General features: G+C 46.6%; 1 protein-coding gene across 4 annotated transcripts; it reads right to left on the bottom strand.

Moving 5' to 3' along the window:
• Window positions 1-1,399: 1,399 nt before the first annotated feature.
• Amz2 (archaelysin family metallopeptidase 2) lies at window positions 1,400-11,051 on the bottom strand. Of its 4 annotated transcripts, none has more exons than XM_055592532.1 (8): window positions 11,035-11,051; window positions 10,407-10,501; window positions 9,037-9,319; window positions 8,287-8,460; window positions 8,073-8,201; window positions 4,426-4,589; window positions 3,649-3,825; window positions 1,400-1,599 (listed from the first exon to the last, which is right to left on the bottom strand). In XM_055592532.1, exons 3-8 carry the CDS (start codon window positions 9,317-9,319, stop codon window positions 1,447-1,449), a joined length of 1,080 nt encoding a protein of 359 aa, XP_055448507.1. In that variant the 5' UTR covers window positions 10,407-10,501; window positions 11,035-11,051; the 3' UTR covers window positions 1,400-1,446. The 4 variants fall into 4 exon arrangements, with proteins under 4 accessions (XP_055448507.1, XP_055448506.1, XP_055448505.1 ...); XM_055592531.1 differs by lacking the exon at window positions 11,035-11,051 and adding an exon at window positions 10,963-11,024; XM_055592530.1 differs by lacking the exon at window positions 11,035-11,051 and adding an exon at window positions 10,954-10,976.
• Window positions 11,052-26,123: the final 15,072 nt, after the last annotated feature.

The following is a 26,123-nucleotide window of genomic DNA, read 5'->3' as shown; positions in this document are numbered from 1 at the left end:
ACTGTGTAAGTTACAACAATGGAAAGAGAGAGCTGGGAATAGCTCAGTCAGTAGAGCGCTTGCCGTGTAACCAGAGGCCCAGGTGTGATGGTAGCACCCCCGGGGTAGGGGTGAGGAACCGGCAGCTGGAACCCTGAGGTTCACTGGACGGCCACTTAGGCCTAATCGCTGAGGAGTGATACCTGAGATTGTCCTTCAGCAGCCCCAACTCCTCACCCTGCCACATCACTAAAAAAATTAATAACTAAAGAGAGAGGAAGGAATTTAAGTCTTACCTTAAAGAAAGTGGGAAACTGGGGGCCAAGGGTGTGGCTCAACTGTAGCATGCTAAGTAAGCATGCACAGGACCCTGGATCAAACCACAGTATCACCAGGTGTGGGGACACATAACCTTTAGTACCAGCGAGGCAGGGGATCTCTAGGAATTCAAGGCCAGGCTGGTCTAGATAGTTCCTGGTCAAACAGGGCTACCTAGAGATCCTGTCTCAAAGAAAAGCAACAATAAAACAAACACCAGTTCTGCTAGTAGGGAATAAAGGAGGACACGCTGCCACGTCACTGGCATGAAGAGCATTGGCTTCTAATTTTTCAAGATACACTGATCTTACAGATTTGTTGACGCCGAGGCTGTCAACCTGCTTACCACCACAGCAACTGACTGACACTGACAGTCCACTGGCTGACAGGCCACCAAAGGCTTAATGGCATCCTGACAGGTAAGTAACCCACTCACTCTCTTCCTTATTCAAACATCACAATGCAATGAAGTGGGGAAAACATTGTTAGAATAAACTTCAGTGCCACCTAATCCTATAGCCAACCCTATAACCTACAGATATAAGCACCTTACTAGTTATCTGTAAAGGCCCTCAGACATGACACACCAGTCATGGCTGAAAATGGCGCTATAACCCCACCACCAGCAGCAGCAGCTGCTGTGGGAAAGAACCATTGCTGTTCTCACTGCTGAGAAGTGACATAAGCCATGCTTCCTTCAGGAACAGGCTCAGAATGGCCAGGAAAGAATAAAGGGCACCCACGGGTCAGAAGGGGAGGCTACAGGCAGCAAGGATGCCAGGCTGTGCAAGCTTGTAGCCCTGGTGTCTCAAAAGGGACAGGCCCTCCCTTAACGCAAAAGCAGCCCTGGAAAGTGTTGATTCACTCCTAGGGCCACACAGAGTGATTTTTAAAGTATTTATTTACCCTCTAGCTTCATCTAATCCTATTTGAAGCATGGAAATGATGGGCTCACTGCCACAGACCAGCAAGTGAGAGAGGTTTCGTTATTCTTAGTGAAACCTTATTCTGGTCCAGGGGCTTCGGAGAAATTCTAATCTGTCACCTGGTGTCAGCATACTCTCAGCAGATGTTTATTCCAATGAAGCACTCTACCCACAAATGCCTAGTGTGCCCGACTTTATTTCTGTTACTCCTGTCTACAAGTCCTTATTTTTCAATAACATCAATGCATCTTGCTATCCATTCTCTCCACTCCTTAAAGGCTTCCACAGGTTTCTCCAAATTCACATGGTCAGAACTATTTTTCAAAGCTGCTCTTGATGCATCGCTGGAGTCCTCATCAATCCACCTCACCAGTGCCTTGAAAAACACAAACACTGCATTTTAACAACAGGGCTACACAGAGAAACCTTGTCTCAAAACAAAACAAAACTAGTACAGGAAAACGATCTCAGGCAGAAGATAATTGACACTGGAGTCAGGTTTTCTAAATCTGCGGTTTGTGTCCCCCATGAAGAGGCTGCATTTGGAGGAGTGGATTATGAGTACAAGACATGAGTGACACCCAGCGAAACAGCACAGACCAAAACCAGAGGACAGAAACGATGGACCAAAGTGTACAAGAGCTGGGTTCCTCGAGTCCATTAGCCTAACAATCAAAAAGGACAAGCCAGGAGGACTGCTACAAGTTCATAGCTAACCTTGAGTTACATAGTGAATGCCATACTGGCTTGTATGAAACCCCACCCTACCTCAAAAAATAAAAAAAAATAAAGACCTATACTAATTCTTAGACATTTTAGGATGACAAGAAGATAATTATAATTTCTTTTCTCAATTTGCTTAATACCCCTAAGGCACTGTATTGTGCTTTTGGCATAATGTGTATGTACACATAAACACAGATGCCCAAAGGCAAGGGCAGACCTAAGTATGTGAAGACATGGATGGAGGCAGTCAGGTGCTACTCCTGTATGAGCAGGCAGACCGTCAGTAACGGGGATGTATACTGACACGTGTGCATAAGGACAGCAGGAGTCTTCTCTCCTCCTCCTCAAAGACACCCACTCTTTTCTAACAGACTCCTGTCAGTACCTACTAGGCAAAATACAGCCACAGTTGCAGGCTTATGTAAACGAACTCTGCCACACAAATCAGTACATATTCTGCTCTGTAGAGTCAATGCCTCTTGACCTAACTGGACAAGAGACAGAGAAATTTCTTTTCCTGTTTTTCATTGAACTGTAAGACAGACCCTATCCAGAATGGAGAGGTGGTTTGGTAGTTAAGAGCACTTACTGCTCTATCAGAGGACCTGAGTTTCGGCCCCAGCACCTACATCAGGTGATTCACAAATGCTTGTAACTTCACACAGACAAATCTTTTTTTTAAGGCAGTCACTGTCAGATGGAAGCTTCTTTCTTATCTTTAAAAATGTTCTGTCTACAACACCACATGTATGTCTGGGGCCCTCTTGAGTTCATGAGGATGTTGGATCCCTTGGAACTGGAATCATATGTGATTGTAAGCCACCATATGGATGCTGGGAGCCAAACTCAGGTCCTCTGCAAGAGCAGCAGGCACTCGTAACGGGTGCACCAACGCTTCAGCCCCAAAATGAAGTTTCTTTTTTGTTCCTTTTGAAATGGGGTCTCAACTTAGAGCCCAGGCTGTCCTAAACTCATGTGCAACCCAGGCTGGCTTCAAATTAAGGACAATCCTTCTTCCTCAGCTTCCTGAGTGTTGGGATTAAAGGTGTGAGAGAGCTTTTTATTTACATTGCTGAGAGGGAGGGATGTGTGCCATGGCGTGAGTGTAGAGGTCAAAGGACAATTTGCAGAAGTCAGTTTTCTCCTTCCACTGAGAGCTCCAGGGATTTGAATCCTGTTTTCGCACTGTGGGGGCTGTGGGTTGGGGGACGAGCACCTTTAGTGACAGAGTTGTCTTCTCCACCCTAAATTGAAGGATTTAAAAGGGGTATTTCTCTGCATGTTTTGTTTTGTTTCTGGTTTGTTTGTTTTTAAGATAGTATGTGTGTTCGATGTGTAGGCCCAAGGTTGACCTCAGGTGTTTGCTTTCCTTATACAATGAAGCAGGGTTTTTGTCTCTGGAACCAAAGCTGGCTGGTCTGGCTAGCCAGTCTGCTTCTGGGAATCTCTCTCTCCATATCCCATGCACCAGGATTATAGAGGAGCACTTACATGGATCCTAGGGACCCACAATCTGGTCCTCATGCTTTCGTGGGAAGGCAGCAAGCCGTCTTGCCTGTCCTCTTTACATTTTTTTAAACCACAGTTTCCTGCTTATCTTTACCTGATTTCCTCTGATAAATCATAGCTCTCGAAGACCTAACAGAAACCCCCGTTTGCGACTTCCCACTTCCCCCATCTTTGCACCCGTCCCACTTACTTTGTATCTCTCTACAATATTGAAGCCGATAGCATACTGCAGCTTGCGTAAGCAGATAGGGCAAAGGTTTAGAGGGCGCCGGTCAGACTCCTCCAAGTGATTGGAGCCTTGCATCAAGCACGCAAGCCACTGGCAGTGTCGCAGTCCAAAAATGTGTCCAATCTCATGGGTTAAAGTCTGAAAGACATTTATGTCACTTCTTTATGGCACCACCATCAGCAATTACACAACAGGCTTTTTTTTTTTTAATCCAAGAAACAGATTTACAGGAACCAACACCATTACCACCATCTTCTGCCCAGGTGTTCTATACGTAGCAATGGTCGTTTCATTACTTCCCTTGGACCAGGGTTTCCCCTTTGGGGCAACTGATGTGTTGGCTGGCTGATTCCATGTGTGGGAACCTTCACGAGTGGGTTCTACCCACTAGATGACAGTTTAATGACTTTTTACTTGTGACTGTCAAAATGTGGTGGCACATGGCTGTTGTCCCTGTACTCGGGAGGCTGAGGTAGGATGACAGTAAGTTTGCTTTTAGGCCATTAGGGTCCTAACAGCTCAGACTTTAGGACCCTTCACCCCAGAGACAGATCCAGTAGATCTTGGAGAAGGGGCTTGATTGCATGCTAATGAGCACACAGGAGGCCCTTCAAACATATTTGGAACACATATTTCCACGAAGAGTACCTCTTGAGCACCTACAAATAATCCTGGAGAAAGTAAAACTTCAGGCTAAAGAATAAAAAAAAAAAAGGAATATTTTTCTAAGCAACTTACCTTACAGGATCGCAACAGCAAAATACTAGTGATCTCAGGACTGTAATAGTTATCAAAAATGGAATAGTCATTGGAAGATGTTCGCTGTGCAGTCTTCACTTGGCCTTCGTACTTCGAATTGTGGAAGTCCTTGCCATACCTGGCAAAGCTGAATATCCCCACACCTACAGAGAGAGGACAGGCAATCAATCACCTGGTAAGAAACACCAGGGGAAGACCGGGCAAGTCTGCTCAGACATCCGCTTAGCCCCTGCACATCTGGACTGATTCCCCTGGAACCACTGGAAATACCTAAGAGATTTGCTGACACAAAGAACTTTGGTTCCGGGCTTCCCCGTCAAGATCTCTACTCGCCAATTAGTTTCCCCTGCCCTAGAGAATTCAACACAGGGAGGGGGCCCAGGTCCAGGCCTCTCCCAAGGACCTGCGGGAGGGAAAAGACATCTTCCTCACTGGAGTGGCCATAGCTGAGGTGCTTGTGCTCCTTTAATGACCCCTCATTCATGCTCCTTTAAGTAACCATATGTAAACCTTTTTACATCACCCCCCCCACACACACACACACTGGTGGCAGAGTAGAAGGGGAACTATCTGAGAAGAAGAAAGGAATCAATAGGAGTGGGTGGGGCACCTGAGAGAGGAAGAGGCTGTGGAGGTGAATACAGTCTAAGTACATTACATACATGTGTGAAAAAGTCATAATGAACCCCACTATTACATATAATTAAAATATGCTAATAAGGGGGCTGGAGAGATGGCTCAGCACTTAAGGGCACTTCCAGAGGACAAGGGTTCAAATCCCAGCACTTACATGGCAGCTCACAACTGTCCGTAACTCCAAGATCTGACACTCTCAGACAGACATACATGCAGGCAAAACACCAATACACATAAAATAAGGTAAATAAATTTAAAAAAATTTAAAGATATGCTAATAAAAACATGTTAAGAAAAATCAAAGGATGGTTAAATTCCAGAGAAATTCTAAGTTTCACAGAATTGCTCCTCAAAAATAATCCTCATGAAGCAGAGTATGAGGGTGCACACCTGTAATCCCAGCACTCAAACAGGCAGAAGCAGGTGGGTATCTGTGAGTTCGAGCCCAGCCTGGTCTGTAAAGCGTCCAAAATACCCAAGGCTACACAGAGAAATCCTGTCTTAGGAAAAAAAAAAAACAAAAACAACAACAACAAAATAAACCTTCACTCAGAGATAGTCTAAGTCAAGTTCTCCAAAAGAGCCAAAACAGTGACATGACAGGCAGTCACAATTTGGGCATTAGGAGCACAAGGATAGACCTCTGCCTCACACTTTTGACTTTTCCTAAAGCAGACTCTCTCTTTAGAGAGAAGAGCCTCTTCCCCACCCCCACTTCCTTTTAAAAGAACAGCACAACTCTCTCAAGAGGCTGGTGACAGCTGACCAGGTTAACCCTTGCAACTGACTTCCTGTGTGAGACAGCAGAGGTGTGCCCGCCCACTGTGCCTGAATGGGTAGCATTCAGACTCCTAACTCCTGGCCTAGGGGCTACTCACCATCATGTCACTGTTAATGAGCTGGTGTGTATTGGTTGTTAGGGCTCTGGCCCAGACACTCAAACCCACAAAGCAGTGGTCTCACCTCATGGGTGCTTGTTTCGGTTTGTGTGCTAGGGAGGAAAGTCAGGCCCTAGCCAGGCCAGGCAAGCCTGCTACTAGCAGGCTCATGAAACTTTTATTTGTAAGTAAGGAAACTCATAGTAATTCTGTCCAATTCAACTTGGTTGCCCTCAGGAAGTGCAGTCTGATACTTGAAATTTAGGGAAAGAGTCTTCTAAAAGAGAAAGCAAATCTAATGATGACCCGCTTTGATCCAACAAGTGTGAGCCTACTTCATGCGATCCCTTCAGCCAAAATAATTTATGCTTCTCTGTTGAAAAATAAAGTCTTTGAAGAAAACCAGGCCACTTGTGGTAAAATAAATTCATTTTATGTCAGATCAACGGCTACCCTGACATATGTCATGTAATATGTTTCAAATGGAAAGCACCCCCCCCCCCAAAAAAAACCATTCACATAGGAACAGCCTGGGTAATGTTTCCTGACCCACTCCCCTCAAATGCAAAAAAAATTAATTAATTAGTGGTATTTAGGTCAATGAATAAATTGTGTTGCATTTGTTTTTAATGTTTTCATTTCTTTCATGTTAATAAAAAGGGACATTTGATAAAAACCCACAGCAAGACAGTAACCCAAGACTGCAGAAGGGCATGCTCAGAGTTCCAGTGATTGATGAAGGAGCTGGAGGGATGGCGCTCTAAGGATGAAGATCTAGCCCAGCCCACCTATAACATAAACATCTGTCAGGGGAAGCCCCTGCTCCAGACGCCAGCCCTCTCCAGCCCTCTCTAGCTCTCTCCAGCCCTTGGCTCTCACTCCCCCATCCCTAGGATGCTAAGGCCCACTCCCCAGTTTACTGGTCTCCTTCTTCCCAGCCTGCCTTTGATCGTGTGTGTGTGTGTGTGTGTGTCAAGTTAGACAAAAAAAAAAAAAAAAAAAGAGCAAAAGCTAGGGGAAAAGAAAATAGAGAAATGGGGACAAAAGAGAAAAGAAAAAGAAACTGACCCACTTTCTAGTATTGTCACGCAGTTTCTAATGAGTTACAGTTTATTATGTCCCCAGTCAAGGTTTAGGGTGGCTTCCTTTCCTTTGTTGTCTCTCTCTCTCCTTCCTTCCTTCCTGATGGGTAATTATGCTATACAGCTCAGGCTGGCTTCAAACTTATGATCTTCCTTCCTCTGCCTCCCCAGAACTCACAGGCATGTGCCCCTATGCCCAGCAAGAACTTTATTTTCTTTCTGTTGTTGTTTATGTTTGTTTGGACTGTTTGAACAGGGTATCTGTAACCCAGGTGACCTTAAACTCACTAGGTAGTTGAGGCTCCCCTTAAACTCCTGATCCTCTTGCCTCCACCTCCCAAGTGCTCCAATTATAGGGCTATGCTACCACATGCAGTCCAAAGACGGCTTTCTAGGCAAGCATTCTACCACTGAGCTACACCCTAAGTTTTCTTAAGGAAAAAAATAAATAAATAAAGCCATGTACAGATTGAAAAAGAAAATATGTACTTGTATACTGATATGTGGCTATTCTATCTGTGCTAGATCAAAAGTACAACATCAACCACCAAGGACTAGGGATGCATGTAATTTAGTAGCAGAGCACTTACCTTGAATCAAGCCTGGGTTCAATGACGTCTACTCTGCATGCATGCTCATGCACGTGTGAGCGCGCGCGCGCACACACACAGAATTAGCAAGAAGTTTACATACGTTAATAATAGCTCAAATCTCCATAAGCTGTTTGTCTTACTGACACATGGCTTAGGCTCCCCGTCTGCTGAGTTGATGCCTGTGTATGTACCAGGCATCTCAAGCACTACTTAAAAACAGGAACTGTTACACAAACTATCTCCAAATAACTGTGAGGGAAGTATTTTTCCTTCAAGGTCAGGTAGGGAGTACATGGCCTCATCCTTCATCAGTCTTTCAAAGCACACTTCCCACTACGGCATGCATAGCATCCACTGAAAATACCAGTTTCTAAATATTGAATATCTCCAAAGACTCTCAAGCTGAACAATATCAAAACAGTATCAAAAAGGAATACCATCTGTCAGAGAGGCCTGTCCAAAGACGAAATTCCAGGAGTCCCGTGGGTAAAGATCGATCATTGTAATCCCCACAATGCAGAAGGCATCTCTGGGTTTCTTCTTTTTCAAGAATGCTAGGATACGCCCTATTTAAAAAGAATTCGTATTTAACATATATTGCATACATATGTCCTTTCTGCTATATTCTACTTGCAAAGGTGCTTCACTTACCTGCATGAATTTGTAGGTTTTTTGTGTGCTCATTCACTCTAAAGGGACACTTTGTTGCAGAGACTGAAACTGGTTCTAAGAACTTCACTGTCAAACCATAGAAATATGCTTCACAGTAGCCCTTGAGCCATTTCATATACTCTTCACTGATAATTCTGGTGTTGCCTAGAGAGCCTACAGGATAGGGGAGGGGTGAGGGATTAAGACAGATTTTAAAATGACAGAAATAATTCTTCACACTTAAACTGTCTGGAATTGGAAACAGAATCCACTCTAAAACCTAAGTACGTCTTAATCAGTCATTGACAACAACTGGAAGCCAAAAGATAAGAATTTCACTGTTAAGTCAGTTTGGCTACAAACTGGCTACAAACTCCTACCAATGGACTGGTGTCAATAGCTATCATTCACATGGCCAACAAGATGGCTCAGCAGGGAAAGGTGCTTGCTGTACAAACCTGACAATCTCACCGGAAACAGAGGACCAACTCTACAAAAGCTTTTCTTTGCCATGTTCTCAATATAGCATGTGTGGCCCTTCCCACACCATACACACAATATTTTTAATTGTCACATATAATACCTAGCATGCACAGAGCCCTGGATTCAACTCCTAGCACTATAGGTGGAAGGGGGGAGGGGCATTAAAATTGCTCGATTGAATTAGGTCACCGGCCCAATTCTCAAAGTATCTCTAGCAAAGACAGCACAGGAGAGTTAAGCCCAAGCCCTCATATTCCCAGCACATACCAATGGGCTGTATATAGATAATGTGTTTCTCTGGAGAGGGTTCCTTTCTACAGGGATTACTGAAAAACTCTTCGAAGTCTTGGGGCACCTCAGGATGGGAGCTGATCCAATCTGACCGTGAATGCACAGTAATGGGTCCAAACAGATTACTGGATGGCTGGAAGGCTTCATTCATTAAACGCTGCTCCCCAGCAGCTAACTGCTCATACTCTGACACAAGCACTGGGTTCTTTGAGAGTAGAGCTGTTTTCAATGTGTGCTCAGAGTGCCGTAGGATCTGCATCTGCCAAAAGAGAAGGAAGACACACACACACACACACACACACAAGAAGACAGAGAACATTTTACTCATACATACCAAGGACTTCCTGTTCTTAAAATACATCTCATTTCTCTTGAGAATAAATGACCTGTTGCTAGTGTATTCAAAAATCACACTGAAGAGAAGTTTCCCCATATCCAATCACTTTACTGGGGAAGAGTAATCAGGAATTAAAAGGGAAGTAATTAAATCTACCATCTCCTATAGAACCTGTTGCTTCCACCTTAAAAGCTATTGGTAGGTTGGGCATGCTAGGGACACCTGTAAACCTAGCATTCGGGAGACAGAGGAAGGGGATTGTCTCAAAAACAGTAAAAACCACGACAAAAAAAAAAAGGCCTAGCTTGATGTCCAAAGTCATCCTCTGTCAATGATCACAATATTCTGAGTTGACTCACTCTGGCCACATGAGCAACTCATCCCTTCCAGTGTTACTCAGGGATACTCAATAATAATAAACAGAAAAGCAACCTAAGCGCCCGAATCTGTACTTTAACTGAAGGTTGGCAACATACACCTCAGGCCCTTAAGCTTATCATGTCAGGCACAAAACACTGGGGAAGCCCTGCGATGACTAACCTCTGAGACGCCAGACTCACAGTGCCGGTGAGGGGCCTTTTCCCTTCATGTCCCTATGTGGCGCTTTCATCCTTCCACTGAACACCAAGGAGATGTTCCACCATGAGGCTTTTAGAGTCAGCAAAGAAAAAAGACGATGATTTCTGTCCAGCCAGTCTGTGTTTTCTAACTAACTGAGGGCTTTTCAGTTTTTTGGTTTGTTTGTTTGGTTGGTTGGTTAGTGTTTTCTCAAGACAGGGTTTCTGTATTTTTCAGTTTATTAACAACTGACTTTGATGTTTAAGCTAACGACTGTGTTCACTTAACATCTGAATCCTGGAGCTCAGGAGGGTGGCGGCACAGGCTAAAAAGGTCTCTATAGACTAAGTTGAGAGTGTAGGCCATCCTCATTACCACACATCTGGGCCGAAACTTTAGTTTTACAGCTTGAAAACAAAAGCAAAACCGTGGCCCCCTGTAGTCTACCTACCTTTTTACAGGAGAAATCTCCAGCTGCTATTTCCCCACTTAAGTTTTTCTAAGGACAGACATGTCTGGCAAAGGGCTGTGGAGGGCGCCTTCACCCTAATAAAGACAGAGTGGAAGGTCAGAAGGCCTCCCATGCCCAGCTCATCCTAGTCCAGTGTGGTTAGTGACACTGAAGTGTGTAGGGAGGGATCGTAGAGTCACGGCACGGGGCCTAGGACGCTTCGGTTCTAAAACCGGAATATCCCACGCAAACTCGGTCTCGCCAGACATGCTAGCTGGTTGCTCTTAGCAACTTGCACTTCGGGCTCGACCGGTGCAGACGCCAGCCAGTCTCCTCTCCGGTGAGTGAATAGGGTCCTCCCCCGGAACTCAGGGTTTGCCTCTTCTCCCCGGGGAGCAACCGGAAAGGCCGCAGTCGTTCCCAGGAGACATCCCGCCCCCGAGGTCCCCTCTGCTTCCGCCGCAACCATCCCTCCCACATCCGTCCCTCCCCAGGGATCAAGACCTCCCTTCTCCTCCCCCGCCCGGCCCCGACGGTTCCATCCCACCATCTTCACCGGGACAGGCCCCTACGCCTCCCTCCACGGCCCACGGCGGTTCCAGCGCGCATGCGCCTCGCGCCGACGCACCTCACCCAGGCACGCAAGTCCCGCTGACCCCGCCCCTCTCCCCCAGAGTTCCCGCCCATCTGTCCTAGCTCCTCCCCTGGAGGCGTGGCCCCTCCCATTTCACAGTACTCGCGCGGTGTGGCGCCGATTACGGCTCTCAGGGTGAACTGTAACAAGGGGGCGATGTAGTGCCAGACAGCCGCCCCCCATCGTCGCCGTTTCCCGCCGGCCCTCGCGGGGGCGCCGCGGCCCGCTCCTCGTGGGCGGTGCAGGGTCACGGGGCCACCTGTCGGAGATGCTCAGTGGCCCGTGGCTTGAGCCCGAGTAATTTAACCACCGGGTACAAATAAGTCAGCCGTGTCCGCGGCTTGACACATCACCCGCTGGACTTTCCCTTCTTGGTTGGTCTCCGCCACTGTTGTGGCCTCACCAGCTGTCAGGAAGCAGGGCTGCGCCCCACAGAGTGGGGCCTAGGGTAGCCTTATGTCTTTGGGGAACTAAGAGCCTAGAACTTGTACCCCCAGGAGCCTTAGGAGGGGAAGCGCCAGCACCCAGGATCTCCTGATCCCTGCCCCCCAACATATACCTTCATGGATGCCTGGGTGCTTCAGGTACCGTGGACAGTGAGACCAGGGGATGCCACTACTTTGTCGCCATCCTCTCATCCTTGGAAGTTAAGGACCCCATGCCCCACATCTCTGTACCCTTCCTCCTGCCCAACCCCCAAGCCTTCTGCGCTCCTGTTGCCTTGTGCGTACTGCTCTAATTATCCTCGTCGCAGCTATCATAACAAGGTTCATACGTGGTGTCCTTACCCAGCCAAACTGCCCTTACCCAGTTAACAAAACTGTTTGTTTTGGGAGGGTCTTGCGTGGGCCAGGCTGGCCTTGAACTCACTGTAACAGCAGAAGGTGACCAAGGGGCCTGTCTCTGACTTCCAAGCCCTGGAATTACAGTATGAGCCACCAGGCCTATCTATTTATTTTTAAATCATTTAAGGCCAGGTGTTCTGGTACACACCTGTTATTCCAGCTCTTGCAAAGCAAAGGCAGAAGGATCTTTAAACTGGAGGCCAGTCTGGTCTATACAGCAAGTAGCAGGCCAGCCTGGGCAATAAAGTAAGGCTTCCCAGGAGAGTGGTGAGAACAAGTTTTCAAAACCCTTTATCTAGCTGGGCAGGGATGGCATACCTCCTAGAACTCTGGAAGCAGGCGAATCTCTTGAGCTTGAGGATAGCCTGGGCTACATAAGAGAAACACTGTCTTGGAAAAAAAATAATTTTAACCTCTAGAGTCCTCACTTGAGAACATTTTCATTGCATCATTTCATTCTATCTCCTCCAACTTTTAAAAAAATATGCTTTCAGATAATGTACTTTGTTCGTATTTCCCCACGATCCTCTCTGATCCTTTTCTTTCTCCCCCCCCCCAATTATTTTTCCTCCTGAGCCATTTTTGAAACAATTGTCAGTGTGATGCCCCTGTGCTTCTAAAGCCTCCAGGGCATATTTCCAAACAAGCAGATTTTACGTAAGTAGTCACAGGATGCCTGTACTGGGAATTTCCTTCCAATCTTTCTGATTCCTGTCTCACACCACAGGCTAACCGCTTTCCATTTCTCCACGTGTACTACTCCTTCCCTAGTAATGAAAAGTCTGTCTCCATTATTCATAATTTACTTCTGCATTTAACTGCTCCGTGGTACAATACGCACTGAGAGTAATTTCACAATAACTAATCCATATCACTGCAGACAATAGTCCTGCCAGTAGGCAGAAATTATTCATGGTTCTGTATAGGCAGAGGTTACATAGCATGCTGTGGAGCTGACATCACCTGGGTGAATCCTTCCCAATCCCTGCCTGCATCACATCTGACCCTGAACTTGCTAAGTAGCCTAGGCTGGCCCAGACTCACAACGATCCCCTTGCCTCGGCCTCTTGGATGACAGGATCACAGTATGTGTCATCATACCCATTTTTAAATGTGTTGACTCTTTTTACTATTGTTATCGCATGATATGTCAACACAGTTATTTTAAAAGTTTCGTTTGGCAGGGCAATGGGGGTGCACTCTTTAATCCCAGTGCTCCGGAGGCAGAGGCAGGCAGATCTCTGATTTTGGGGCCAGCCTGGTCTACAAAGTGAGTCTAGAACAGCCAGAGCTGTCACACAAAGAAACCCTGTCCCAAAACAACAACAACAAAAGTAGCATTTGGCCAGGTACCGTGGCCCATGTTTTCCAACCCAGCTCTGCAGCCCGCAGAGTCAGTCAGAGATCAGGTCTAGAATCACTTTTGAAACACATCTCTGAGCATGTCTGCGAGGGAGTTTCTTGATTAAGTGAGGTGGGAAGACCCAACCTAAATGTGGGCTGGACAATCACATGGTTGTGGGCCAAGACAAACTCCAGCATTGGTCTCTGCTCCCTGACTGTGGACACACAACGTGGCTAGCTCTCTCTGGCTTAAGCTGCCACACCTTCCCCACCATAGTAGGCATTTCGTCCCCTAGAGTTGTAAGCCCAGATAAGTTTTTCCTTAAGTCTCCACTCATCAGGCAATTGGTCACAGTAGTGAGAGACTTGACTGGTAGCGGAAGTGACTAGAGGATGGTAAGCGGAGGCCCCAAGAATCGTATTCCTGACACTATGAGACAGACTCCAGACAGCGGCATATTACCTATGAACCAAGAAGTGGAGCTGACAGACAGCATATACCAGTACATTGACCTAGGGTTCCCCAATTTCCAGAACTGTGAGAAACAAACCTCTCTTGTCAGTAAGCCATCCAGCCCGTGATATTTTGTCACAGTAGCTCAAAACCACAAAGACACTTCCTGTCTTGTTTTACCGATTGAATGTCTTATCTCTCTTTGAACATGGACCCTGTTGACTTTGTAATTTTGTTCTTCCATGTCCTGCTTGTGTCGTCTTATAGGCATGTAGAGAGGCTTGTCACTCTTGTAAGATATCATTTGGAGTTAGAAAAGGCTGGTGAAGGAGTCCGTGTGCAGGGTTCTCCGAGGCAAGCTGGCAAAGGGCCAGCTCATCCCCTGAGAGGGGGCCCCAGAGTGGGAATGTGGGAATGGCTTCCCTGTGGCCATCCTGGGTTTCCCAGGAAAGAGTAATTTGCCAACTGACTATGTTCTAAAAATGGCATGCAGTTAACTGCCTGGGAACTCCACAAATGTGGACAAAAGTCTGAATTTTCTTTCTGTTTTAAAATATTTATGTTTGTGAGTGTACGTGTGTGTGTGTGTGTGTGTGTGTGTGTGTGTGTGTGTGTGCAGGTGCCTATTGAAGCCAAAAGAGGGCGCCCAATCTCATGGCGCTGGAGTTACAGGCGGTTGTGAACTGGTTGCTCTAGGTGCCTGGAACCAAACTTGCATCCTTCAGAATGTCACTCCACACGCTGGACTGCTGAGCCATCTCTCCAGACTCTTGCCTCCATACTTTCTATCTGTATTCTGCAGCGCAGTTTTCAAGTCCCACAGCCAACACATTTTATGGTTTGTTGTTGTTGTTGTTCTTTGAGCCAGTCTCAGACTGGCCTGGAACTTACTAGAAAGCCCTGGTGAGCCTTGAGCTCAAGGCAGTTCTCCTGGCTAGCCCGTCCTTGTACGGGGGTTACAGGCACATATCACCACACTCAGCTGGCTAGCCTGTCTTTACATGAGGAGGGTTAAGAGGTTCTCAGCCATTCACTCCCTAGTATGAATTCATGCCTGCTATGTCTTTTTCTCTGGCCTTCAGCTGATATCCACCGCCCTGGAGGAAATGCAAGTGTGCTTGGTCAGGAAGCAGGAACAAGTGTGTAATTTAGGGTTACAGACTACACAAGCCCGGCAACAAGCCTGGAGGTGGGTCCAGCAGGTAAAGGGGAGGATGCTGCAAGGCAGGAAATGGACCCTGGCACTATATACAACAGGGAGGTGAGAAGATAGCAAATAATCATTTGATAAAAATTAATCTGAAGCTGTTTCCATTATGCTTAAAGCAAAGGCCATGTATAAAGGAACAGGCATTGACTGTCTTCTCTCTCCACTGCAGAGAACCTGCACTCTGAGGCCTAGAACTCACAGCCCCTGGGGGCCAAACAGCATCATGCAGAGAAACCATGGGACCCAGCACAGCACACTTTTTGTTCCAAACAGCTAACTGACAGCTAATGTCTTGGACCACGTCCTGCTTGCAAACCGAGGCCAGATTCTTCCATAATGGACTAGCTCTTGAGAGGGCCCAGGGAGAGAGAGGGGCCATTAGCAAAAATGAAAAGCAAAGATATCTTTTAGTCCATTAAGTTAAAAGAGGATTTTTCTCTCCTTTATTATTTATGACTTGTGACTTAAGTTACTGTTTCTCGGAACAAGTGCTATGGTTCTGCTTCAGCTTTGTTTACTGGAGCTAAATAGATGATTATCAGCAGGCAAGCTACAGATTGCTAAGCAGTCAGGGAGCCCTTCAGGGCTGTGGCCTCTTATCATCCTTTGATGTCTTAGGAAGCAGGTTATTTTCTGTGCCTCTGACAGTTTCTAAAACCTGCCACCATCTGATGTGTGTACGTCCAGACACACATGCACACGTTTGTAATCACTCTATAAAATCAGGAGCGTATACACATTAACTGCACATGAATACAGTAATCCCAAATTGAAAAGAAGGTGAGCCTTTAGTTTATACTTTAAGCAAGTCACCTCCCTAGACTGAGACAGAAGGAGGCTGAGGTTAGTCTGAGCTACACAGCAAGTTCAAGGCTGTCTGGCAAGACCCTTGCCCCCTGAAACAAAACAAACAGAAGCAAAGAAAAAATTAGTGGTTTGATGTACGGACGGGTGAGGGGAGCAAGTTTCAGGGCAGTGGTCCCTGTGACCACTGGAGGATGCCCATAATTTCCCCCAATGACTTCCGCAGCTGCGGCTCAGAGTGACGGCACAGAGTCCCGTGCTCTACAACTCCTTCCGAGGTTCAGTGTCTCGTTTGGGTTCCCTTTTTTTCAGTCTCTAAGGAGAGTTAGGAAGGTGTCTTAACACTCAGTGAGTGCAAAGCAACCGCCCACTCTGTCTGTGGCCTCTATGGAAACACTGAAGACGTCCTCCTCTGTGTCCCTTTGGACTTCCTAGGGGTGGGTGCAGCCTGCTGCCAAACAGCAGCCAGCTGCCTTTGGCCCGGTCAGTGCAAAGCCAGCTCACACCCAGCACCTGCCAGGAAGCAGGGTTTCTGTTCTTGCTAGCCCTGGGCACGCCTCAACCCTCCTGCACAAGCTGAAAACCACATAGCCCAAGTGACGTGCTACCAGGGACTGCCTTGCATGTTGTACGGTCTGAGGAGTCAATGCGTCACCACACCCTGCCTCAAGCTCACTCTCTAGGCAGTCTTCAAATGCCTGGGGGTGTGGGTGGGGGATGTTCTGTCCCGATTTTTTGGCTAAATCAGACACCGGCCTGCAGGTCCTGAGCAGCCTGGGGCAGGGGATGGAAACAAAAGTAATGAACAGGAAACCAGGAGCTGTGTCACCAGGTGTGACATTCGCATGGCTTAAAAGCATACGTCTTGTGCAATGTAGAAAATTCTACTTTAGTCAACAACACGAAGACAGCAAGGGAAGGCAGAGCAAGCTAAAAAACAGTATCGTGCCAGGCCTGTCTGTCCAGAAATAACCTTTGTGAACGTTGGCTGAGCTCACAACTTCCTTCTAGTATCTGATTTTTGCTGTTGTTGTTGTTATTGTTCTTATTGTCTTCAACAAAATTCAGACAATGTGAGACTTCGAAAATCGCACACTCTAGTTTGTTTTTTTTTTGTTTTGTTTTGTTTTTTTTCAGTTTACTCCTTGCTCCAGAGAGAACAACTAACTGCTCTTGAGTTTAAGGATGCTCACTGCTGCCACAAATTCAATCAAGTCATAATGTCACAAAAGACTGCAGTCATTAGAAAGATTAATTTCATCCTGCAGTAACCCAGAGGGAGGTTCCCCAAGGTCTCCAGTTTTTGTTTGTTCTGCTTTGGCCTTCGGAAACAGCATCTTGCCATGTAGCCTGAGCTGGTTTAGGACCCTCTGGCTTCAACCTCCCTGAATTAGGAGAGTACAGGGATTTGGCACAATTCCTGGCTTGAAAAAAATTAATGTCAAAACAATATATAACTTTGATACTGTTTATATAAAAGCATGTGTATGTATGCATAATGTTTGCTAAAAATTTGTCTACAAAGTAGACTTTCTGTGCTCTTCATTTACATTTTTGTTATTATTTTGTATCTCTTCTGCAGTTAGCATTCATTGGTTTTATATTTTTAAAAACTTACTTTCAAAAGTTATTTTAATCTGTTTATTGATATAAAGTTTGTCCATTATATAGTGACTGTCTATGAGGGCTACAAAATGCATACGTCTTTTGATACTATTTTCCTATTTTATATTTCTTGAAATAAATAAATGTATTTTGGGGCTGAGAATGTAGCTCAGTTGTCGAGGGCTTGCCTGGCATCTGGTATGCCTGGCATACCTATGAGCCTTACTTTCCAGCTCATAGGTAATGCCTAGCCATGTGGGGTCTTTTGTTTATTTATTTCAATTTTAAATAACTATATTTTTAACTATGTATATGGGGGGAGGGTGTGTGTGTATGTGTTTGTGTGTGTGTGTGTGTGTGTGTGTGTGTGTGTGTGCAGGTGTCCATGGAGGCAGCTAGGGATGCAGTATCCCTTGGAGCCACAGTTAGGACTAACAGCTGGCATTGTAAGCCACCTGACACGGGTGGCTGGGACTCAAACTCGGGGGCTTCTGTAATAGTATACGCCCTTAACCCCCAAGCATCTCTCTAGCCTCTCTGGGGTCTCTTATACTGGCGCTGATTCTACTAATGAGGGTCCCCCGGCCATGATCCAGTTCCCTCCTTGCTGGGTTTGAACTTCATCGCTGTAAGGTAAAAGAAAAAGAAATTACATAGTTTGGTTAAAATTTAAAAGTAAAAACATTAATTTGCTATATAAATTTCACACATAAATTTTATACACACACATATAGTTTGAACACTGGATATTTGGACTTTAAACAATAATGGCATTTCCATCTTGGTGAGAAAAGAGTAATATTGGGGTTGAGTTGTGGAAGAGCAACAGAAGTAACTGAGGGGAGAGCAGGTGCCTAACTGACTCATGAAGTCACAATACAGCTTAGATCCTTGGCTGGCGCCATTTACTCTGTCATTTGACACTATGTCTTTGGATTTTCTGGGCCACTGTGGTTCCCAGGCTCTCAGCTGACCAATCAGGAACCCACCGGGGCCCTGAGGGAACCAAGGTGCAGGTTCCCTGTGGTTTTGTTGGGGGGGGGGGCTCTGTGAGGAGTGAACCAGCCTATTTCTCTGTGTTACTGAAACGCAAGACTCAGCACCGAGAGAACACAGAACCTGTGAGAGGTGTGGGCTTGGGATCAGGCTGAGGCCCTTGCAGGTCCTTGGTGGCTCATCTCAAATAAGGGTACTTACCACTGGGCCACTTGGTGGCTTTCTTCCCAAACGAGAACGATGAGAAGCTCTGAGAATCAAGGTGATGGAGAAAAGTCAGTAAGATCAGCAATCTCTGAGAACAGCACATCACACCTGTCTATTAGTCCATGATCCAACTATGGTAGGAACAGTAGCATGGCAGAAGCCGGTCCCCTGCCAGCCAGCAGGTCCTTGTCAGTTAAAGAGCCAGCAGTGGCCACAAGGCGATCATAATATAGTCTCGTGGCTGGACATATTGGTCACAAAGGCTAATTACAGAAGTGCTCTTTGACAGAAACAGCCAGTTGGTGTGAGTCACTGGGGTGGTTAACCCTCAGGCCTGGGGTGTTCCTGGGAAGGAGCTGAGATCCACACATCTGAAGGAGACAGAAGGACCCAGGGAGTTTTCAGTTCCAGTCCCCAGAGCCACAGTCCACAGTGCTGCTCTCACAGTAGGTGGTAAAAATCACTTCCCTCCTGCTTCCCCCAGGCTCCTTTCTGCATTCGCTCCTGTTTAGACCTCATTTCACACTTACACACACCTCTCATGATTCCAGGGTCTGGCCTGTAGCCTGGGGAAAAAAAAAGACATTTTAAACGGTAATTCAGATAACTTCAGGTCCCACGAAATGCAAACAGGAGTTTCACCTGAGCAGCCTGGCTGTAAAGTGGCTTTGGCCCGGATTAGGCTTCTCTAGTCAAGGATCTAGGTGGGAGAAGGGGTGATGACGTCACATTCTTCCTTCTCAATATTTGGATTTCTTATCTGGAATCTCCTCCAGCTTATTTACTGTCAAAGTATTTGTTGACGTTTCAAGCTCTTATAGTCCGTCTCCATGGTCTGATGGCTGGTAGGACAGAACTGGGCCTCCTATAGGAACGGCAGGGTCTCAGCTGTGTCCCCTCCCAGCCTTGTGACTTCAGTGAGGAGTTATGAAACCTAAGTCTGCGTCTTTACCTCTGTGGTGGAATGCTGCTACAGGCATTCCATTAGGTAGAGGAAGCCCTCAAGAAACGCTATGTAAAATTTGCCCTGTGCACTTTCACCCCAAAGAAGGGGATTGTGGGATTGTGCCATTTGTTGGGAATAGAAATGCAGAAATGCAAAGTGTACCAGTTGGTTGTAACTTCTTTCTTTCATTCTTTCTTTCTTTCTTTCTTTCTTTCTTTCTTTCTTTTTTCTTTCTTTTTTCTTTCTGTCTTTTTTTTCCTCTCTCTCTTTTTTTGAGACAGAGTATTACTGTGTAGCACTGACAGCACAAAACTCGCCATATAGACCACGCTGGCCTCAAACTCATGGAGATCTGCCTACTCCTGTATCCCAAGTGCTAGGACTAAAGCTGTGCACAACACCAGCACGCATGTCTCAAAAGTGTACCAGTTGGGATAAAACTGACTTGCTGACTCTGGGTGTAATCACCAGTGACCCAGTGCAGTAAGAATAGACTCACTTCATCTTAATTACCCAAGCTCACAGAGAAAATGGTGTTAAAGAGACCCTAATGCCATCTGCCCCCCCAACACACACACACATGCACCAGGACTGAACACGTGTGTTCATAGATCATTCTCTTTGCTCCCAGGAGGCATGGGATGGAAAATTGCAGCAAGCACTCTGTAAAGACAGGGATTAGCTGGCTAATCCTCATAGTCCTCAGCATTCGAACTTGGTTCTTTCTTTCTCTTTCCTCACTCTATAAGAACGTAGCACGGTTTGTCCTCTGGTATTGAAGAATCAGGGATGCGCTCCACCAGGGCTTAACCATGCAGGCACTTCAATTCTTGGACGCCAAGCCTCTACCACAGAGTCACAAAAGCTTGATGGGTGTACCACCAAAGGAAGTCTGTGATAGCAACCCAGAGACATAAGCCTGGTCTGAGCTGGAGCAGCCCATCACTGCAGGACCCATTTGTGACTTGGACGCTCCATTTCTGTCATGGACCATCCCCAGATTGGCACATTCTTAAGATTCAAGAGAAAACCAGAAGAGAAAACTAGAGCTGAGGGACTCGATCTGACCTCAGCTGATTTCCACTTCCTAGTTCTAACCCATGTGTGTTAGCAATGTCAGAGTTTGATTTTCTAAGGATTCCAGAGACGGCATAGGGTTCCCTGCTACCTCCAAACTCCAGACAAACAATTAATGATTTCCTGGTAAACATGTTCCAACAATTTCATAGGATATACTTGCACTAAATATATATATATTGTTTGTGCGTGTGTGTGTGTGTGTTCACCTGAAATTCTAAGTGGGTAAACTTTTCACGTTTCTCCCTATTTTGGTGGCACTGGAAAAGGAATCCAGGACAGCGTGCGTGCTAAGCTGACGCTGTACCACCGGGGCTGTGTCTCAGTCCAGCATCCTGTGTTTTCATTTGCTAAATATGACAGCCTCGTTTCCCAGGGAGGTCTTATTTCCCTTTTCCAGATCCTCAGAGGTGGCGGTGACCTTATGAATGCTCCATACCCTGGACATAGCCTGACAAGCTGAGCACTCTACTTCCCTTTCTGTCCTTAGGATAAAACACTCTGGCCAAAAGCAACTAAGGAAAGAAAGGATGTATTTGGTTTTACACCTTCCGGTCACACAGCTCATCCCTGAGAGAAGCAAGACGGGAACTCGAAGGCAGAGACCGGCTCTGCTCTCTGGCTCACCCCCTCACTTAGCTAGCTTTCTCGTACGGCCCATGACCACGTGCCTCCAGATGCAATGCATTGCCTAAGCAGGCTGGGCCTTCCCACATCAATTAACAACCAAGTCAGCGTCGCACAGACATGCCCACAGGCCCATCTGATCTAGGCGGTTACTCAGATGGGGCTTTCCTCTCAGCTGACTGTGTCAAGTTGACAGTTAAAGCGAAGGAGAACAGGGGTCTGGAGAGATGGCTCAGCAGTTAGGAACACCCATGTCATGTGGCCCTCAGCCATCTGTAATCTGGGGAATGTGATGGCTCTGGCCTCCTCAGGTACCTACACACAAACACACACACACACACACACACACACACACACACACACACACACACACACACACACACACACACCAGAAATAACAAGGGCAACTGCCAAGGCTCCCTTCAGTCAGTCAACCCAGGACAGAAAACAGGTCTTACCACTCAGCCTTAGAGGACTAGGGGAGCCCCAGAAGGGCCACCCAAGGAGAAGTTCAGTACAGGACCTAGAGAGGAGGCAGGGCAGGCCTCACTCTCACAGGCAGGGACAGACACTCTCAAGACTGTACAGGATTCAAGGGGACAGGGCGGGCAGGGCATTCCAGCTATCTAGGACAGTACTCTGAAGGTGCAGACATCTAGCTAGCTGCGGTGAACACAGGCCCTGTGGGGCCACAGCGGACTTGTGTGGGCGGGCAGGAAAAGCAGGGGAGAAACATGAACATGGAGCCTCAGCAGAATACGAAACAGGCTGCGGCTGAAGGCTGGGTCTGCATCTGGCTTATCTCCCAGCAGTCAGCGCAGAACACATACGCTCAGTAAAGTGTCACTGGACTGATATCAGGCCTTGCCTCTTGGTCACTGGAAAATGCTGAAGCCATTTCCCAAGAGGTAGTCAAGATAGAAGCGGTGTGATGGGTGCAAAGAGTTGAAAGAGGGTGGGCCAAAAGGAAGACTGGAGAAAGTCAACCTGGGAGGGTTCTGTGGTTTCCTAAGAAGAGCCCAAGGCTGGGTTTTCAAAAGGGCAGCAAAGGTGGAACCTAGGATGCATCATTGGCAGTCACCTTGCATGGTCAGTGTGGCAGGAGTGGGCTGCAGGGACCTGGACTGTGGTCCCGCCTTTCCCTGAGTAGCCAGGGCACATCGTTGCCTCTCTAGGACTGACAGCCTGATCCTGGGAACTGAGGAGGGAAATGAGAAGTTTCCCTTCTGCTCTGGGACTGTGAGGCTGAGATTTGGTGACTCATGTGAAGGGTGGGCGGGTGGGTTGGTGGGTGGGTGGTGTCAGGGAAAGGAAGGAGCCTGAAAGGTCAAAGATAGCCCTGAGAAGGACTATGGAGAAAATGATGAGTCTGTCTAGAAAGAAGAAGGGAAAAAAAAAAAAAAAAAGGAAGTAGAGATTACTGAACTAAGAGCAGGACAGTGATGTGTTTGATGTTAGGGAACCTTGGAGAACTGAGGGCATGTCTTCACAGCAAACAGGCCATAAAGTCAAGAAGCAGAACCGATCAGCGTTCTCTCTGTAGCTTAATGCGATAGGGAACCAAGTCTCTATCCTAATCTGGAGCCCGTGGATAGCAGTCACATGTGACAGTAGACGGTGGGTGTCTCTGTAGATGTGGCTAGGTCAAAGCTTGAGAAGGACGCTGTTCAGGTGTCCTCTCAGAGGGCACATAGAGAAGATGGTACTGAGAGAGGCGTAAAGAGACAGGGCATTGCAATGCTGGGCACTGCAGATCTGTCACCCTAGCATTCAAAAGGCTGAGTCAAGAGTGTTACATTGTGCAGGCAATTCAGCTGGCCTTCCCTTAGGGACCTTTAGGGTCCTGACAACGTCCTATGTCAGTACCTGCATCCCATGACATCATCTGGGCCAGGTACATGGTGACCTCCGCCACTTCCTCCTTCTCTCTTATTCTCTTGCTCTTGATCTCTCCCCCTCTTTTGCTCTCTCCCCTCTCTCTGTCTGGGTGCTACCTACCCCTACCTCTCTCTCTGTGTCTTCTTCCCTCTCTCTCTCTCTCCATCTTCATCCAATAAACCTCTTTCATATAAGATCCATTGTGTTCATGGCATCTTTATATAAATACTAATATTTGGTGCCAAAACCCAATGGACAATCCCATAGTTTTCATTCTGGGACCCCAATCACTTTCGTGCCCACATACAACAAAATCTTCTGCTCCAGCCTTTCACAACCTGCCCCTGCCTGCTGAGGCCAAACACATCTGTCCCGAAAGAGCAGCCGCGATCGCTGCTTCCCAAGGCTACTCAGATGGGCAGGTGCAAAGCTGCTCAGAGCAGCCCACCGCCACCGCTGCCATGCTGTGTGTGTGGCATTTTTATATAAATACATACAAAAATTTGAGGCCAGTCTGAGCTATGTGGTGAATTCAGGCCAGTGTGAGATATATTAAGAAAACTTTCTCTTAAAAAAAAAAAACAAACAAAAACAAAACAACAACAACAACAAAAAAGAAAAACAAGACGCTGACTGGGAAACCCAGCATTTCCTTTTCTTTGCTTCCTGGTCTGCTAAGATATGAGCAAGCTGCCTCATGTTTCTTTTGGCAGATCAGGAGTTGTACCCACTCCACGCACCTTCCCCACCGCGATAGACTGTATGCCCTTGACCAGTGAGCCCAAACAAACCTCTCTTCCTAACATTGCTTCTTTTCTTTTTAAGATTTTGTATCCCACCAACTCCAATTTGTGCTGTTCATACACATCTGGGTTTAGGGCTCTCTGCTGGAGCATGGGTGAACCTCGCAGGAATCACACACTCTCTCTCCCCCTGGAAGCCACCAACTATCAATAGTTCCTCAGTCAGGGGGTGGGAATTCAAGAGTCCTTTCCACACTCCGTGCTGGAATGCTGACTGGCTTGCTCTTCTGCAGGTCTGGTGCAGGCAATCATGGCCGCGGTGAGTTCACGAGTGCAGCAGTTCTGTCATATCCAGAAGACGCTCTTTCGGTCTGCTCCTCCCCAACCTCTGGCTCCTACAATCTGCGCATGACTGTCGGTGAGCCTTAGGGTAGGGAGTGTCATATAAATGGCTCATTTGCGGCTGTGCACTCCAAAGACACTTATTCCCTACATTTTGAAGAGTTCTGAGTGCCTGTGTCAACTAGTCTCTACCGCACAAAAAAAAAAAAAAAACTTCTCCAATGAGTTTGAGGGCTTTACTAATCTATGAATTAAAAAGCACTCTATGCTCTGTGTATTTGGCAAAATAATAGCAAGGTTACCCCTGGGACTAGTGAGCTCCCCAACCAAAGGCTCTGGGCCTGATTTGCAGTACCAGACAATATGCTAATGTGTGCTTCCTTCTGCGGAGTGGGCCTCAAATGCAATTTTTAGAAAAGCTGTTTGTTAACCCTATAAACTTCATGCCACTATTATACTCACGGGTTAAAGTTTTTCTTGTTGGGTATTTGGTCAGAGAGATGACAAAAGTAACTAACTTTGGAAACTGTTACTGAGGCAGGATATTAGCAGCCTATGCTTTTAATACTAGCACTCAGGAGGCAGAGGCAGGCAGGACTCTATGAGTTTGAGGCCAGCCTGGTCTACGTGGTAAGTTCCAGGCTAGCCAAGGCTACATGGTAAGGTCTTTTAAAAAACATACCCCCTAAAAATGCTATTGATAAGTGTGGCTATTGCTATAATATAAACCTTGCCCAGTGGTTTTGTTGTTTTTGTTGTTGCTTTTTTTTTTTTTTTCAGGCCTTTGGAGATGGCTTGTGAACAGACTTTAGAAATTTGGTAATGTGGCCAGAGAAGTCCTAGAATGCTACAAACAGCCTAATGGGCCATCCTGTTGGGAGTTTTGAAGACTAGAATGCTGACAGAAATGTAGGCCCTGGAGGTGGGGAGATGCTCAAGCATGTGGATCTGAGTTTGTTTCCCCTGAAGCCATGGAAAAGCCAGAAAAGAACACATGCACATCTGTAATCACAGCGATTGGGGGCAAAGATAAGTGGATTCTGGGACTCTCTGGGGAGCTGGCCAACACTGCAAAGTTCTGTGAAAGATCATACCTAGGAAAACAAAACAAAACAGTGAGGAAGCAACTGAGACAGCATCCAATCAACTTTTTTACCGCCCTAAGCAGCTGCATAGAAAAGCACACCCACGAGTGTGCACACTCGCGCACAGACACACACACACACAGAGACAGACAGAGAGATGCTGACGGTGGAAACTGAGCTCATTAGGTCTCATAGAGAAACAAGCAGTCTGTCAGGAATTAGACTAGAGGTCATGTGTGTTATATTCTGGTAAAAAGCCTGTTGAGCCTGCATCCTGAAGGCTGTGTGAGACTGAATCTAAAAATAATGGCCGAAGCTGTTTGGCAAAGGGAATTCAAGACAGCAGAGCATTCGGGCTGTTGTATAGTTACTGCTCATTGCCCCTAGCCAGACAGACAGAGCAGAAAAAAAAATATTTTTTTTAAATGTGTAGCTTAGCCAGGAAAGAGGCTTAGGTCAGTTTGACATCTGTGAACAAAGTCCTGTGGACAAAGCAAAGGTAATTAATGAAGATAATGAAAACATTTTACACTGAAGCAGTAAGAATAGAGCCTTGGGACAAGATCCCACCCATTCACGGCTCCAGGACATTGAAATTAATTTGAAAGGAAAATGGGTTTAGAGAACCCCTGCTCTAAAAAATAAAAATAAAAATTAACCAACAGGAAAACCTTGTCTCCGCCTCCACCCAGGCACTGAGATCATTGCAGCTGTGGTAAATGGGGCAGGCCACCTTTTGAGCTAGCGGCATCACTACCCACACGGTGCTGATTTTGCCAACAGGAAAATGCAAGAGTTACGGGGTCGTAGAGCTTGTACCCCATTCTGGAAAGCCCTTGAAGCGCGATGACGGGTGGCATTACTGGATTTCTTCCACAGAGGCCTTGAGCTTCACTGGCTGACACTATGAAGATAAGGCC

Source organism: Psammomys obesus, unplaced genomic scaffold, assembly GCF_907164565.1.
Source record: "Psammomys obesus unplaced genomic scaffold, mPsaObe1.curated_primary_1811, whole genome shotgun sequence".
Taxonomy (NCBI): domain Eukaryota; kingdom Metazoa; phylum Chordata; class Mammalia; order Rodentia; family Muridae; genus Psammomys; species Psammomys obesus.
This window is presented reverse-complemented; position numbering and strand designations above follow the sequence as displayed.